This window comes from Jaculus jaculus, chromosome 5, assembly GCF_020740685.1.
Source record: "Jaculus jaculus isolate mJacJac1 chromosome 5, mJacJac1.mat.Y.cur, whole genome shotgun sequence".
Taxonomy (NCBI): domain Eukaryota; kingdom Metazoa; phylum Chordata; class Mammalia; order Rodentia; family Dipodidae; genus Jaculus; species Jaculus jaculus.
This window is the reverse complement of record NC_059106.1, coordinates 53,763,147-53,780,448: the sequence shown is the minus strand read 5'-3', so window position 1 is coordinate 53,780,448 and position 17,302 is coordinate 53,763,147. Positions and strand designations below refer to the sequence as shown.

Sequence of the window (17,302 nt, the reverse complement as noted above, 5' to 3'; positions counted from 1 at the left end):
GCTTTATTTCGGGCTTAAGCGCAGACTCTTGACTTCACCAATGCAGTGGATCCGTACAAGAGCCCTGAGCAGCAGGGGCGTAGGTTTTTTTTTATAGGGATTTGAACAAAGAAGTAGGGAGAAGTAGGGGAATGGATACATGATTGGTTGATTTAAGCAGTAACTGCACTTGTACTTTTCTGATAGGCTTAGGATACTGATGGGCAAAGCTGGTGGGCAGGGGCTAGGGGGATTCCAAGCAGATTAGGTAACATTTATTGTAATTGGCTGTGTGTATTTGAGGAACTTTAAACAAACTTATTTTAAGCAAACTTTATCTATGACCACAGGAACTCATGGTGAAGATAGTCTATTCCCCCTTATCAGGAAACTGACCTTGCTGGGAAGCAGAAACTTTAGGCTTATTGATGATTCTGAGGCTTATTATGGCTTCCTGAGTCCTTCACTGCCAGTTAGCATATTAAGACCTTTATTTATGTTATGTTCGCTTGCTGTTAGAGAAATTACCTGGCTTCTAAATTAAGAGGAAAATTCATTATGTTGAGAAAAAGAATTGTAATATACAGAGCATTTAAGGAAATTATAACAAATTAAACAGCGAGGACTGGAGAGATTGCTCAGTGGTTAAGAGCACTCAGTTCCTTTTTAAACATGAAGGCCTTAGGACTGAGAGACACAAAAACAGTTGGGTATGGCCATACATGTCTGTAACTCCAGTCCCATGGGAAATAGACCTCTGGATCAGTAAAATACTCCAGCCAGGCATGGTGGTGCATGCCTATAATCCTAGCACTTGAGAGGCAGAGGTAGGAGGCCTGAGACAACTTGGTGAATACCAACTCACCCTATGCTAGAGTAAGACCCTACCTTGAAAAACCAAAAAAGTAGCACTCGGGAGGCAGAGGTAGGAGGATTGCCATGAATTCAAGGTCATCCTGAGATTATATAGTGAATATAGATAGTGAATTCCAGGTAAGCCTGGGCCAGCGTGAGACCCTGCCTCAAAAAACCTAAACAAATAAACAAACAAACAAATGAGCCAGGCATGGTGGTACAGACCTTTAATCCCAGCACTTGGGAGGCAGAGGTGGGCACCCTGAGACTCATCCTGAATTCCAGGTCAGCTTGAGCTAGATTGAAACCCTGCCTCATAAAACAAAATAAATGAGTGAACAAACAAATGAATAAGAGGCTCTGGCTCAAATAGGAATGAACAGAAGAGATTGGCCACTGCAGGCTACTGCACCCTGCTACAGATGAGCACATGGGGCACCACTTGGGCACATGCATGTCTGTACACCACCCACCCACCCACACAAATAATTAAATAAGAACAAGGAATTAGATAGAGGTTTGGAGAAATGGCTCAGCGGTTAAGAGTTTGCCTGTGAAGCCTAAGGACCCCAGTTCGAGGCTTGATTTCCCAGGACCCACGTGAGCCAGATACACAAGGTGGCACATGCATCTGGAGTTTGTTTCCAGTGGCTGGAGGCCCAGGTGTGCCCGTTCTCTCTTTCTCTCTCTGCCTCTTTCTCTCTTTCTGTTGCTCTCAAGTAAATAAAAAGAAAAGGAAAAGGAAAAAGAAAAAAAAGAATTAGATTGAAACAATTTTAAAATCTTTTATCAAAAATAGATTTTCAGAGCCGGGCGTGGTGGCACACACCTTTAGGAGGCAGAGGTAGGAGGATTGCCATGAGTTTGAGGCCACCCTGAGAATACAAAGTGAATTCCAGGCCAGCCTGGGTTAGAGTGAGATCCTACCTCAAAAAAAAAAAAAAAAAAAGATTTTCATGCCAGGCGTGGTGGTGCATGCCTTTAGTCCCTCGGGAGGCAGAGGTAGGAGGATCATCATGAGTTCAAGGCCATCCTGAGACCACATAGTGAATATCAGTTTAGCCTGGGCTAGAGCAATACCCTACTTTGAAAAAAAAAAAAAATATATATATATATACACACACACACACACACACACACACACACACACACACACACATATAATTTCACCAGATGTGGTGGTGCATACCTTTAATCCCAGCACTTAGAAGGTCACGGTAGGAGGATCACTGAGTTCAAGGCTAGCTTGACACTATATAGTGAATTATAGGTCAGCCTGGTTTAGAGCAAGACCCTGCTTTGAAAAACAAAATCTGAATTTTGAGCTGGGCATGGTGGTGCATGCCTTTGATCCTAGCACTCAGGAGGCAGAGGTAGGAGAATTACAGTGAGTTCAAGGCCAGCCTGGGACTACATAATGAGTTCTAGGTTAGCCTGGGCTAGAGTAAGACCCTACTTCAAAAAATACAAAAAACAAAAAATCAGATTTTCAAGGGTTGGGGAGATGACTCAGCAGTTAAAGTTCCTGCTTGCAAAGCCTGTCACCTCAGGTTCCATTCTCCAAAACACACATAAAGCCAGATGGACAAAGTTGTGGGCACATGCATCTAGAGTTCATTTATAGGGGTCAGAGTTTCTGGCATGCACATTATCCAACTCCCCTTTCCTCCAAGTAAGTAAATAAATCAGATTTTAGCTGGGCATGCTAGTGTATGCTTATCACCCCAAGGCTTGGCAGGTAGAGGTAGGGGTATTAGGCAATCAAAGCCATTCTCAACTATATAATGAACTTGAAGCTAGCCTGGGTTACATGAGAAGCTATTGTTAAATAAATAAATAAAGGCCAGGCGTGGTGACACACGCCTTTGATCCCAGCACTTGGGAAGTAGAATAGGAGGATCACTGTGAGTTCAAGGCCACCCTGAGACTACATAGTGAATTCCAGGTCAGCCTGGACTAGAGTGAAACTACCTCAGAAAAAGAAAAGAAGCGAAACAAGGGCTGGATGGATGGCTCACCTGTTAAAGGCACATGTTTGCAAAGCCTAACACCCTTGAAAACAAACAAAAAAACAAACAAGCAAAAAAGACATAGAAACAAATGAGATTTTAAGTACCAGGTAGTTTTGCATACTCCTGCAATCCTAGTACTTATGAGATAAATATAGGAGGATCACAAATTCAGTGCCTGCCTGAGGTACATAGTGGTAACTTGTCTCAAAAAATGGTCCTGGGCCAGGTATGATGGTGCACGTCTGTAATCTCAGCACTCAGGAGGCTGAGGCAGGAGATTCACCTCTAGTTTGAGACCAGCCAAGGCTAAATAACAAGTATCAGGCCAGCCAGAGCTGTACACTAAAACTGTCTTAAAACGGGCTGTAGCTAGCTGGGCCTGGTGACGAAAGCCTTTAATCTCAACGCTCAGGAGGCTGAGGTAGGACAATTGCCCTGAGTTCGAGACCACCCTGGGCTAGAGTGAGACCCTACCTTGAAGGGAAAATAAAACTTTGGACATGTGGCTCTGTGGTAGTGTGCATACCTAGCATGTTTTTCCTAACACTAGGGGGAAAAATTACTTATTTTACAGATTTCACCTTTGGACTGTGAATGGGGTACGGGTATTTCACCATTTGAGGATGACTTTGAATTCCTGATAATATTGATCATTCTACCTGTACATTTGGTGTGATGGGATTACAGACATTTGCTACCACTGACTAAATATATTTTTTAAGGGATCAACTTGTGATGATCAGAAATTCCTAAACTATTCTTTTATATGCAAACTCCTGATAATGGTTTATTTCTCAGAGTATGGTAGGTGGTCTAGAAGATTGACATTAGCTATACTTGTGATTTTGGGCTAGGCATGTAGCTCAGTAGGTAGAGTGCTTGCCTAGTACACACAAAGCCTGGGACCTGTCCCCAGTCATGCATAAACCAGGTGCAATGTTACACACCCTTAAACCTAGCACTGAGAAGATGGAAGGAAGCCAGAGGATCAGAGGGCCCAGGTCCTTCTTGGCTACATAGGGCTTTGGATACCCTATCTCAAAAAAAAAAAAAAGGAAAGGAAAGTAAGTTCCTAGTCTTGAACCAGGTCCCAAGGCATTCACCTGTTGTTCTTACTACCTCCGTGCATACAGCAGGAGGATTGCTTGAGTCCAGGAGTTAGAGACCAGCCTGTGCAGCCCAGAAAAACCTACCTCAAGTTTCAAAAGAAAGAAATTCTTCATTTCAGGCCCTACTCCAGGGAGGCAAGTCAATGAGTATCTGCATTAGTTATGTGATGTGTATTTTTTTCTAAATCTACAACACCTATAGATGCCTTACGGTCAAGTGCTTCCAGTTTAAATAGATTCTCTCCTCTGCAACCTCCAGCATCATCAGGGACCCCGTCAGCCACACCGTTAGAGTTTGATTCCCGAAGGACATTAACCAGGTGAGAAACTCACTTTTCTGTTTACTGAAGGCTGTCCAGCTTGCCAGAGTCTCTTTGTCTCATATACAGATGCACATGCTCACACACTGTCTCAAACACACACGTAGATTATGGTGATAATCCTGTGATGCATTTCTTTCATCCCTAAAGTTGGTTTCTTCCTTTGATCTTGACACACTGTAATTTCTAAGATAGCAACATAATTGGGTGTTGGCTTTGAAATGGAATGGAGAGGGTATGTAGTTTGGCAGTACCTAATGCCCTCTTCCTTAGAAAAAATAGATTCACCCAGATACCATCATAAGAATGTTTAAAGTTTGCCAAGCTACTGCCAGGATGCTGAATATCCCTGAATATCTTTGTACCTTCAAGCATGTGACTTAAGAAACATTACCTCCTATCCATATGCTTCTCTGTCACAGTGTTCTTCAAGCTGTTTGAGCTTGTCTTTTCAGCAGTTCTGGGCTTGTTAGGCTATCATCCTGTATTTTCTGTTTTGTTTTTTTCTGCCACCTTTCTTTCTTATTAGCCTATACTAATTGTACAAAGAATGACTCTCATTGGAGTATCTTCATGCATGCATATCCCACTTTTGCTTTTTGTGTTTTTTTTTTTTTTTTTCCAATGTACGGTCTTGCTGAAGCCCAGGCTGACCTGGAATTCACGCAGTAGTCTCAGAGTGGCCTCAAACTCACTGTGATCCTACTACCTCTGCCTCCCAAATGCTGGGATTAAAGGCGTGGCCACCTTGCCCGGCCCATGTTCCTGATTTTGGAGGTAGGGTCTCAAGCTAGCCCAGGCTGACCTGGAAATCACTCAGTAGTCTCAGGCTGGACTCAAAGTCAAGATGATCCTCCAACCTCTGACTCCTATAAATGCTGGGATTAAAGGCAAGCATCACCACACCCAACCCACCTTTGTTTTTATAGGTTGAATACAGTCAAGTATTCTCTTGGCTGGTTTACATAGAATGAGTTCTTGTTAGTACAATGACAAAGCTTGGTTGACGCTTCCAATTTTTTTGTTTGTTTGGGTTTTTTTTGGGGGGGGTTCAAGGTAGGGTCTCACTCTAACCCATGCTGACCTGGAACTCATTATGTAGTCTCAGGGTGGCCTCGACCTCATGGCGATCCTCTTACCTCTGCCTCCCAAGTTCTGGGATTAAAGGTGTGCACCACCAGGCCTGGCAGAAATGTTTTTTTTTTTTTTTTGGCCAAATTTTTTTGTGCTTTTAAATTTTTTTTTTTTTAAGGTAGTGTCTCATTCTAACCCAGGCTGACCTGGAACTTACACTGTGGTGATCTTCCTACCTCTTCCTCCCAAGTACTGAAAGTAAAGATGTGCACCACCATGCCCAGAACTTGCAAATTTTTATTATTTGTTTTATTGGGTAAACATTCTAGGCTGTCTTTCTCTTTACTTGGCCTTCTGACACAAAGTGAAAGAGTTTGTTTGTTCTATCTCAGGGTCACACCCTTTTGGGCCTGTCTCCTACTTCTCTCCCTTTTAGTTTGCTGCATCTCACCTGACATGGCCAAATAGACTACAAAGACATGCAGAGTGTCTCACAGCTAATGAAGCATGTAGCTGTGGCTATTCAGTGTCCACTTGTGCATTAAGTTCCATATATGTACAGTTCATGATCTAGTCTCCGAGGTAGTGATTGTACATCTTGTGTTTGTGTCCTGCCATTGATGTAGTTCATCTTTTTTATAGCTGTTTGTCTTAAGAGTTTTATAAGTAAAGTAAGAAATTAAGATTGGCCTTGAAAGTTTTGACTATATTATGGCTATGGCCAAGTAGTGCTTAGCCTACTTCAGGCCCTGGGCTTAATCCCAAGCACCTATAAATAATGTCATTTTTGTCCACTAAAGGAAAAAGCTATGACATCTTAGTAAGTGTTTCTTTTAAAATACTCTGAATATTGAAGAGTATTTAAAGAGAGAAAAAGAGCAGGAAAGAGGCAGGTAGAGAGAGAGAGAATGGGCACACTATGGCCTCCATCCTTTGCAAACTTCTTCTTACATGGGTGCTGAGGAATCAAACTTGGGTCCTTAGCCTTCACAGGCAAGTGCCTTAACCTTTAAGCCATCTCTCTAGCCTCTGCTCTGAATTTTTACCTGTTCATATGAGGTAGTATACTTTGAAAAGTCATTTGTTCTTGCATCCAAGGTTACCTATCGAAAATTGGAAAAGCTGCATTTTTGGTATTATTCTGTGATACATTTAGCATTCTATAATTTGAATGCTCGGGGGGTGGGTAGGCTTTCCTTGTGAAAAGAACTATTTTGTCTTTTAAGTCGTGGAAGCATGGGCAGGGAGAAGAATGACAAGCCTCTTCCACCGGGAACAGCCCGCCCCAACACCTTCATGCGGGGAGGCAGCAGTAAAGACCTGCTAGACAATCAGTCCCAGGAGGAGCAGCGCAGAGAGATGCTCGAAACAGTAAAGCAGCTGACGGGTGGCATGGACCGAAACAAAGTGCGAGAGCCAGGTGAGAGGCTTTCGGGGGGTCACATATTCAGACCAAAATAGCAGTTTTAGATTTGTATGAAAAAAGTCCAGGGCTGGAGAAATGGCTCAGAGGAACACATGTCTGAAAGTAGTACCCGCACAGCACCTTGAAGGCCATGCCATCATTTTATTTTATTTTATTTTAACACCATTCTCATACCCATGAGACATCTTTCCCTGTCTCTGTTGTCTCATGGTGACTAGGTCCTCTTTATGTACGTTAACCAATTTGAGGTGCACATTATTATCAGAGAGCCTAGGCTGTGTAAAGCCCCTCAAGGATGTGAAAATGCTCACTTTATCTAGCTACTCCTTGACATTGAGAAGCTTTTACTTTGTCTTTTTTACCCTCATTTGCCCTGGTAATTACCCTCTGCTGTTTTGTTAGGTTTCTTTGTTTCATAATATTTTTATTTATTTATTTATTTGCAAACAGAGACAGAATGGGTGCACCAGGACCTCTAGCCACTGCAACCAAACTACAGATGCATACACCACTTTGGGCTTTATGTGTATACCAATCCATCTCTCCAGCCCAAAATGTTTTTATTTTTTCTTTAAGATTTATTTTTATTTATTTATTTATTAGACACAGAGAGAGGAAGGGAGGGAGGGAGAGAGAGAGAGGAAAAATGGGCACGCCAGGCCTCTAGCCACTTCAAACAAACTCCAGATACATGTGTCACCATATGCTTCTGGCTTACATGGGACCTGGAGAATCGAACCTGGGTCCCTAGGCTTCACAGGCAAGCACCTCAACCGCTAAGCTATCTCTCCAGCCCCAAAATGGTTTCTTTGGTTTTTCGAGGTAGGATCTCATTTTAGCCCAGGCTGACCTGGAATTCACTCTGTAGTCTCAGGGTGTCTTCGAACTCACGCTGATCCTCCTACCTCTGCCTCCCAAGTACTGGCATTAAAGGCATGTACCACCACATCCAGCCCAAAATGTTTTTAAATAGACATAAATACTTAGAATGGAGCCTGATAAATGCAATTCTTTCGATATCAGTTGTCATTATATAACAATGATTAATGAATTATTGAAGCTGGACATGGTGGCACATGCCAACACTTGGGAGACAGAGGTAGGAGGATCACCATGAGTTTAAGGCCAGACTTAGACTAAATATTGAATTCTAGGCCAGCATGGGCTAGAATGAGACCCTACCTCGAAAAACCAAAAACAAAGATTAATGATAAAGGACTTGCTGGCCGGGTGTGGTGGCACATGACTTTAATGTCAGCACTCAGAAGGCTGAGGTAGGAGGATTGCTGTAAGTTCAAAGCCACTCTGTGACTACATAGTGAATTCTAGGTCAGCTTGATCTAGAGCACGACCCTATCTGAAAATAAAATAAAATAAATAGCACTTGCTGCACAAATGTGACAAATAGAGATTAGTTCCCCAGCACCCATGTAATTTCCAGGTAAGTGTGGCAGTCTGGCCTACACACACACACATACACAAATGTAGCTCAGTTGGTAGAGTTCTTGACTAATATGCACCAATATGTATTTGATTTCTTGGCATTGCATAAATCGTGGTGTGCTGATGCATACCTGTAATCTTAGCAGTCAGGGTAGAGGCAGGGAAATCAGAATATCAGGGTCATTTTTGGTTACAGAATTACTTCCAGGCTGCCTTGGGCTACATGAGAATCACGGGCAGAGGTAAGTGAATTGCCATGAATTCAAGGCTACCCTGAGACCACATAGTGAATTCCAGGTCAGCTTGGGCCAGAGTGAGACCCTACATTGAAAAACAAACAAAAAAAAAGTTTGAAAGACAATTTTCAGTATTTTCTGCATCTTTTCTTAAATTTAAATTTCCAAGCAGAAAGAGAAAGATCATGAATGAATCAGTGGGTGCAGTAGGGCCTCTTGCCACCACAAATAAACTCAAGATACATGTACCACTTTGTGCATCTGGCTTTTAAGTGGGCACTGGGGAATCAAACCTGGGCTCTCAGAACTGAGCCATCATCTCTCCAGCCCATTTTCTGAATCTTAATTGTGAAGTTCTAGTGCCTGCTCATAGCACTTATATTTATATTTAAATTTGTTTCTTGGGCTGGAAAGATGGTTCTGTGGTTAAGACACTTGCCCATGAAGCCTAAAGACCCAGGTTCAATTCCCTAGCATCCATGTAAAGCCAAATGCACAAAGTGGCACATGCATCTTAAGTTCCTTTGCAGTGGCTAAAGGCCCTGGAGTGCCCATTCTCTCTTCCTCTCTCTCAAATAAATAAATAAATAAATAAATAAATAAATAAATAAATAAATAAATAAATAAACCAGGCTTTAAAAAAATGTGTTTCTCATATAAATTATTTTTGTTGCTATATTCTTTTTTTAAAAAATATTTATTATATTTATTTGAGAGAGAAAGAGGATGAGACAGACAGACAGAGAGAGAGAGAGAGAGAGAGAGAGAAAATGGGCATGCCAGGGCCTCTAGCCACTGCAAATGGGCTCCAGACACACATGCCCCCTTGTGCATCTGGCTTACATGGGTTCTGGGGAATCGAACCAGGGTCCCTAAGCTTCGCAGGCAAATGCCTTAACCACTAAGCAATTTCCCCAGCTCTGTTGCTATATTCTTTAACTGGATTTCAGAGACCAATTGAAGTATCTTCCAGTCTGGTAGAGCCCTGAGAGCATACAATTGTAATGGTCTGTGACATTCTTTCTTGTGCTTGGTAATTTGAGAAAGTACCAGGATAAAACACAGCACAACTGCCAGATGTGTATCTGTGATTTGAGGCAGTTCATCCATTTCCCTAGCTACACTGCTCACTGCTCTGGTTCTTCATTCTGAGACACAGAAAGGTCTTCATCAAGTAATTTCACCAAAGGTACAATACTGCTACCAGACATGGTGGTGCACACTATTAATCCTAGCACTCGGGAGGCAGAGGTAGGAGAATCACAGTGCATTTGAGGCCAGCCTGGGAGTACAAAGGAATTCCAGGTCAGCCTTGGTAGAGTGAGACCCTACCTAGAAGCAAACAAACAAAAAACTGAAAAAAATGTTATGATAGAAAAAGATTTAGTTCTGTCACCATTCTTTACAAGGGAACTACATAGAATCATGGTGGATAGGCCTGAGGAGGCTTTCCTCACCAAGACTAGTTAGACATGAAGCAGGTTTGTAGGGTAGGAAAGGTGGGAGGCAGATGGACAGAGCACCAGGACTGTAGAAGCCCCTGAGAAAAGTTGTATGAGGAGGAGCCAGAGTGTGTTTGCATACATGCTATAGACCAGTGTGGGTGGTGCTGTCATAGACAAGGCCCTGTGTGTAATAAGGGCCCCAAGTGCTGCTCTTCATTGAAGCAGTGAGGAGAAGGGAAAGTACAGAAAGGGTTGTCATATCCCTAATCTTGTTAATTTTTTTTTATCTTCTTTTATTTTTTTAGAGCAAGAGGGAGAGAGGGAGAGAGTCGAAGGAGAGAATTGGCATACCAAGGCCTCAGCCACTGTCGTTGAACTCCAGATGCTTGTGTCACCTAGTGGGCATGTGCAACCTTGTGCTGGCCTCACCTCTGTGCATCTGGCTAACATGGGATCTGGAGAGTAGAACCTAGGTTCTTAGGCTTCGAAGGCAAGCACCTTAGCCACTAAGCTATCTCTCCAGCCCTTGTTAATTTTTGTTGTAGAATAGACCCTGTTCTTGCTGCATAGCTATTCTAAAACAAAGGGCTTGGCCAGGCGTGGTGGCACATGCCTTTAATCCAACACTCAGGAGACAGAGGCTGGAGGCTCACCAGGAGTTCGAGGCTACCCTGAGAATACAGAGTGAATTCCAGGTCAGCCTGGGATAGAATGAGACCCTACCTTGAAAAACAAACAACAATAACAAAAAAAGAAAACAAAAGGCTTATCCTGCTTTTAGATGTCTTACTCTGTAAATTTATATCTATAAGTATCTCCATTGAAAATACAGTGTAGCTGGGCATGGTGGTGCATGCCTCTAATCCCAGCACTTGGGAGACAGAGGTAGTAGGATTGCCGTGAGTTCGAGGCCACCCTGAAACTACATAGTGAATTCCAGGTCAGCCTGAGCTAGAATAAGACCCTACTTCGAAAATGCAAAAAAAGAAAGAAAGGAAAATAAAAATACAGTGTAATGTGTACATTATTAACCATAATCCAATTTTAATGATAATTTTTATCTTCTTACATTTTGAACTCACTAGTAGTGAAGGCAGAGATTTCAACAACACCGTCCCCTGACAAGCCCACGTTATCAGAAGAAGAAATGGAGAGGAAGTCCAAATCAATTATTGATGAGTTTCTACACATCAGTGACCTTAAGGTAAATGATACTTAATGAAATGAAAGCAATAGTGGTTGGAAGATGGCTCAGTGACTAAGCGTTTGCTCATAAAGCCTGCAGGCCTGGGCTCGATTCCCCAGTATCCACATAAAGCCAGGTGTAGAAAGTTTCCTTTGCAGCAAGAGTCCCTGGCATGCCCATATACTCACACACACACTTTCTCCCTCTCCTTCTCTCTGTCTCAAATAAATAAAATGATTTGAGAGGCTGAAGAGAGAGCTCGGTGGTTAAGGCACATGCTTGCAAAGCCTGAGTGCCCAGGTTCAATTCTTCAGAACCCATGTGGAGCCAGGTGCATAAAATGACACATACCTCTATCAACATTCCTTGTCTCCTCCCTCCCTCCCTCCCTCCCTCCCTCTCTCTCTCTCTCTCTCTCTCTCTCTCTCTCTCTCTCTCTCTCTCCCCTCCCTTTTTCTCTCTCTCTCTGCTTGCAAATAAATAATAAATAAAACATATATTAAAATTTATTTGGGGTCTGGGGAGATGGCTTAGTGGTTAAGGCACTTGCCTGAAAAGCCAAAGGTTCAAGGATCAATTCCCCAGGACCCATGTAAGCCAGATGCACAAGGTGGCACATGCATCTGGAGTTCATTTGCAGTGGCTGGAGGCCCTGTTGTGCCCATTTTCTCTCTCTCTCTCTCTGTGTGCCTCTTTCTCTCTCTGTCACTCAAATGAAATAAAAATAAAAATAAAATAAATATATATATAAAAATATATAAATAAATAAATACTTTAAAAAAATTATTTGACTGGCATGGTGGTATATGCCTTTAGGCCTAGCACTCAGGAGGCAGAATATGGGAGAATCACCATGAGTTCAAGTCACCCTGAAACTACATAGTGAATTTCAGGTCAGGCTGGACTAGAGAGAGGTCCTACCTCAGCCTTCCCCCCTGTAAAAATGATTTGAAAGAAAGGAGTTAGGGGAGAAAGAAATAACAAGTAAAGGTAGTCCTGTAGCAGAGAGCCAGAATAACCTGGTTCTAGGCCCAATTGAGTATCAGATGAACTGACAAAACTTAAGTGGAGTAATTAAAGTTCCTTAGGGTCATTTTGCTTCACTGTTACATTTTCCCTGGTATTGTGTTTTAAAAGGATAATGTCACATAGAAAATGCAGTGGTAGAAAGGGTGCAGGAGTGTTGTCTAGTCTTACTGAGGGAGAACTGAATTAATGTTGATAATGCCACTCAGAAAATGAAGTGTCAGGAAGGGGGAATAAGTGCCATTCCAGTCTTACCAAGGGAGAACTGAATGGATGTTATTAATGAGCAAAACCTACTACATCATGTGAGACACTCCTGTCATGTCATCCCTGTAATTTTGACCTTAAAGTATGGCTGCCATCACTTTCCCTATATTTCATTAGAGGGAAACTGAGGCATAAAGGAACAACATCATCCAGGATCAGCATTTCAAGACATGCCTACAGATAGGTCTTCTTTTAACTGTTCCCTTCCCCTCCATTTCCCTTTAAAGTCATAGTGAGCAAGGTAGACCTGATGGGAGTTCAGTGGCAGAAAGACTCAAGCTGTGGGTCTGTGGAAGATGACATAACAGAATCCAGTTACTGCTCTGACGATAGGAAAAATATCTATTAAGTAACTTCTCTATTAAATTAATTGTCAGGCCGGTCGTGGTGGCTCACCTTTAATCCCAGTACTCGGGAGGTGGAGGTAGGAGGATCGCCCTGTGTTCAAGGCCACCCTGAGGCTACTTAGTGAATTCCAGGCCAGCCTGGGCTTAGAGTAAAAGTCTACCTTGAAAAAAAAAAAGAAAGAAAAGAAAAGGAAAAGGAAAAAGTTAATTGTCCAATATATTGAGTATTTTTGCTTTGTTCCTATTAAAAATTCGCTATTCAGCTGGGTGTGGTGGCGCACACCTTTAATCCCAGCACTCAGGAGGCAGAGGTAGGAGGATTGCTGTGAGTTTGAGTCCACCCTGAGACTCCATAGCAAATTCCTTGTCAGCCTGGGCTACAGTGAGACCCTACCTCAAAAAAAAAATTTTTTTTTTTTCTCTATTCAGCTTTCTGAATAATTTAGTTATCATGTGCTTTCTGTGGCATACTGTAACTCACTAACTTTCTAGGAAAAGAAGCACATTTTTGTGCTTGGCAACACAGCGTTTCCCCTTGTGTGGTAAAAGAAAAATGTGAGACACTTAGGAGAAAGTTGATGTGCTATGGCAGATAGCAGATGAACCTCACAGACAGTAGGGGAGAGAGCAGTAGAAATTGGCTCAAGAGGTGATCTGAAAGATAAACAGTTAGTAAGGACACTTTGAGAAAGATGAAATATGACCATGTAATGGTTTGGCAATAGAAAAAGACCTTACTTCATAGAGAAGTATGAACCCTTTGCCAGTCTGCAGAATGGAAGGACTTCTGAATCTCATTGTTCAATGTAAAGGGCAGCTGTACCCTCAGGGTCATTGACGTTCAGTGAGGCCATACTCTGTGCTACGTACTCTCCTCCATGTAATCTCCTGCCTCTTCTCCCCACCCCAGCTGGGGTTAAAGGTGTGTGCCACCACACCAGACTATTGTATTTCATCTTTTTGTCTTAGGCTGGCCTTGAACTCACAATGATCCTTCTACCTCTGCCTCCCGAGTGCTAGGATTAAAGATGTGCACCACCTATGCCTGGCTATTTTTCTTTTCTTTTCAGCAGGCCTTAAGTAGCCCAGTGTAGCCTCAAACTTGCTATGTAGCTAAGAAGACCCTTGGATTTCTGCTCCTCCTATCTCTACCTCCTAAGTCCTTAGGTTACACGTCTGTGCCATGGTGCCCACTTTGTGAAGTGCTAGGAATCTTAGTCTACACACACGCTAAGCAAGCACTCTACTAAGCTGCATCCCTAGCCCTAAAATGATCACAGTTCTTGTATTCCCAAATACGAAAACTGAGGTACAGATGCCATGATGGAGCTTGTTGGGTCAACTGTTAGTAAGTGACAGATGAGAATTTGAGCCAGGCTTTAGCTTCAGAGCACAGACTGTGTGTTTCCTGTAGTGTATGTGTGTTAGTTTAAAGATTTACAGAATTTATCCTAACGAAGGGATTTTTTCCTACCTTTTGACTAGTAAGAGCTACTGTTATTAAAAGTGATACAAACTAGTATTTACTGAGCCTTTATTTTGCGTCTGACCATTTCCCAAGTACTTTCATATAACGATATAGATATTCCTTTTAGGAAATTACGATTAGGAGACTATTACCAAGCCAGGCATGGTGGCACACGCCTTTAACCCTAGCACTCAGGAAGCAGAAGTAGGAGGATCATAGTGAGTTCGAGAATACCCTGAGACTACACAGTGAATTCCAGGTCAGGCTAGAGCAAGATCCTAACTTGAAAAAGGAGAGAGAAGCTGGGAGTGGTGGCACACGCTTCTAATCCCTGCACTCAGGAGGCAGGGGTAGGAGGATTGTCGTCAGTTCGAGGCCACCCTGAGACTCCATAGTGAATTCCAGGTCAGCCTGGGCTAGAGTGAAACCCTACCTTAAAAAAAAAAGAGAAAAAAAAGAGGGGGGGGGGAGCAATTATTACCATTATTTGTAAGGCATATACCTGTAATCTGTCATAGCACTTGGGAGGTAGAAGCAAGAGGATCAAGAGTTCAAGACCAGAGGAAATGGCTCAGTCAGTACAATGCTTACTAGGCAAGCCTGAGTACCTGGATTTGGATCCCCAGAACCCATTTAAATCCAGACAAAGTAGCATAAGCACCTTGAAATGGCAGTAGTGCAAGCATCCAAAACTGCATTGTGCCTACAGTGAGATAGGAGGCAAAAACAGGCGAATCCCCTGTAAGCTAGTACCAGTTAGCCTGGTGACAGAGTGAACAGCAAGAGACCCTGTCTCAAACAAGGTGGAAGGCAAGGATCAATATTCTCTGACCTCCACACATGTACTATGGCACACCCCACCCACATACAGGGTTCAAAGCCAGCTTGGGCTACATTAGACTCTGTTTGGGTGTGGGGGGAGTATATTTAAAGAGATGACTATACTCCTGAAACATACGGTTGTAAGAGGTAGAGGCAGAATTCAGTCTTTCTTATTTTACTCTGGCATGTATTTTTTTAGCCTGTGTTCTGCATAGTGACTGAGCTTACTAAGGTGTTCCAGTCACACTTTAGGGGATGCTGCACAGATATCCCATTGTCTATATGATGAATAATAAAGTAGTCTGCTCTCATGGCATTTGCATTTTAGTAGGATAAATAGAGAAGACTGGCTATGAAGACAGATATAAGTAAATGAGCAGGAACTAGAAAAATGAACATAATATTTCCATGTAGAGAAATGAACAGAGATGCCAAGATACCCAGTGACCGTGCAGTCAGCAGACCAGGTACCACCATGTCTGAGTCATCAAAGATGAGGATATGCAATTGTTGGTCTTTACACTGTTGTCCAACCTTTTGATACTACAACATGGACATTGTCATCTACAAATGTATTAAATCATATAACTATCTTGAGGTGCATGCAACCTACAAGATATAAGGTGGACACACCTGCCCAGTGAATAAATTCCTGCTAGTGGACAAGTGGCTTGGGGTTATAAACGACAGATTGTGTGGTGGTGCACACCTTTAATCTCAACACTCAGGAGGTAGAGGTAGGAGGATTGCTGTTAGTTTGAGACCACCCTGAGACTACATAGTGAATTCCAGGTCAGCCTGAGATAGAGTAAGACTCTACCTTGAAAAAAATAAAAAAAGTAAATAAACCACAGATTGAAACTTGCATTCATTCTTCCTCATGAGAATGATAAAAGAGAGCTACAGCAATTTAGCTGCTGGCCAGGATGGTTCACAATCACCAGTGTCATGGATTAAACAAAGGCAAGGTTGGGGAGATGGCTCAGTGGTTAAAGGCACTTGCTCTCAAAAAGACAGGACTGCAAAGATGGCTCAGCAGTTAAAGGTGCTTGCTTACAAAGCATGCCAATTCCCTAGCACCTGTAAAGTTAGATACAAAGTGGTACACGCATCTGTGATCCCAGTGTGCCCTGGACAATGGGAGCTGGAACCGGGAGAATTGAAAGCTTAGGGTCATTCTGACAGTTTGCATTCTGGTCGTTCATTCACAGTGGCAAGATATACTGTCTCAAAGAAGGTGGTGTACAGACCCCTTGAAGTTGGCTCTTATCTCCATATACCTGCTTAAGTGTGCACATGCATGTGAGCACACACCCACAAACAACTTAGTAAATTTAAAATGTCTTTTAACAATAGTATATTAGCCAGGTGTGATGGCACATGCCTTTAATCCCAACACTTGGAGGGCAGAGGTAGGAGGAGGATCATCGTGAGTTCAAGGGCACCCTGAGAATACATAGTGACTCTCGGTCAGCCTGGGCTAGAGTGAGACCCTACCTCAAAACAAACAAACCAAAAAACTATATTATAGGGTAAAGAGACACCATAACATGGAATGCCAAGACAAAGCTATATTTTATTCCAGATTATGTGGAAATTTGAAGTCTGTCCATATCAAGTGATATTTGTATTGTGTTTACTTTATCAGTATTTTGAATATATAGGTAGAGAGATAAAAGTAACTAACAATTGTTTTTTTAAAAGTATAGATATATATTTGAACAATACAGTACTAATTTTAGTATTGTGACATTTTAATATAAAAAGTTATCACACAGGAAGTAATGAAGACGGGGACAAAAAGAGCATCAGGGAAGTAACCAGGGCGCCTCCTTCCTCTCTGCACTCACTGGCTTCCCTCCTCACATGCGTCTCCTCAGGGCTGCCCTCCCTCATGTGCTCTGTCCTCCAAAGAAGAGCTACCTTCTTGAAGGGTAAATCAAAGAGAAGGGGTACCAACAAAGGTTAAATAGGTAAGGGCAAGGAGCAGCCAAATCAGAACTAACTAAAAGGATATACATAACCCAGCCATATCACTGAAGTGACCTTTCCAATAACAATGGAGCTCTTCCATAGACAAATGTGCCAGTGCCGGCATTCCAAGACAGAAAAATTTCACTTGCAACATTAATGTCTGTGAGTTTATGCATAACCTTGAATTTCTACTTCACACTATCTCGCTTTGAATTGTTAATGATCTTAAAATCAATAAACATTGTGTAGCAACATACATTCCTTCATTGTTGTTGGGTTGGTTTTGTTTTTTGAGACGTGGCTTCACTCTGTA

General features: G+C 42.4%; 1 protein-coding gene across 29 annotated transcripts in view; it reads left to right on the top strand.

Annotated features, from left to right (window-relative positions):
• Positions 1-17,302, top strand: part of Eif4g3 (eukaryotic translation initiation factor 4 gamma 3) — a 312,912-nt gene that overhangs the window by 262,019 nt on the left and 33,591 nt on the right. For 20 of the 29 annotated variants that reach the window (XM_045149125.1, XM_045149124.1, XM_045149123.1 and 17 more), the window contains 3 exons: positions 4,158-4,275; positions 6,576-6,769; positions 10,985-11,103. In XM_045149125.1, the coding sequence (XP_045005060.1) occupies positions 4,158-4,275; positions 6,576-6,769; positions 10,985-11,103 (431 nt within the window). The remainder of the gene's footprint in view (positions 1-4,157; positions 4,276-6,575; positions 6,770-10,984; positions 11,104-17,302) is intronic. The other 9 variants (XM_012948573.2, XM_045149111.1, XM_045149105.1 and 6 more) reach the window with 3 other exon arrangements.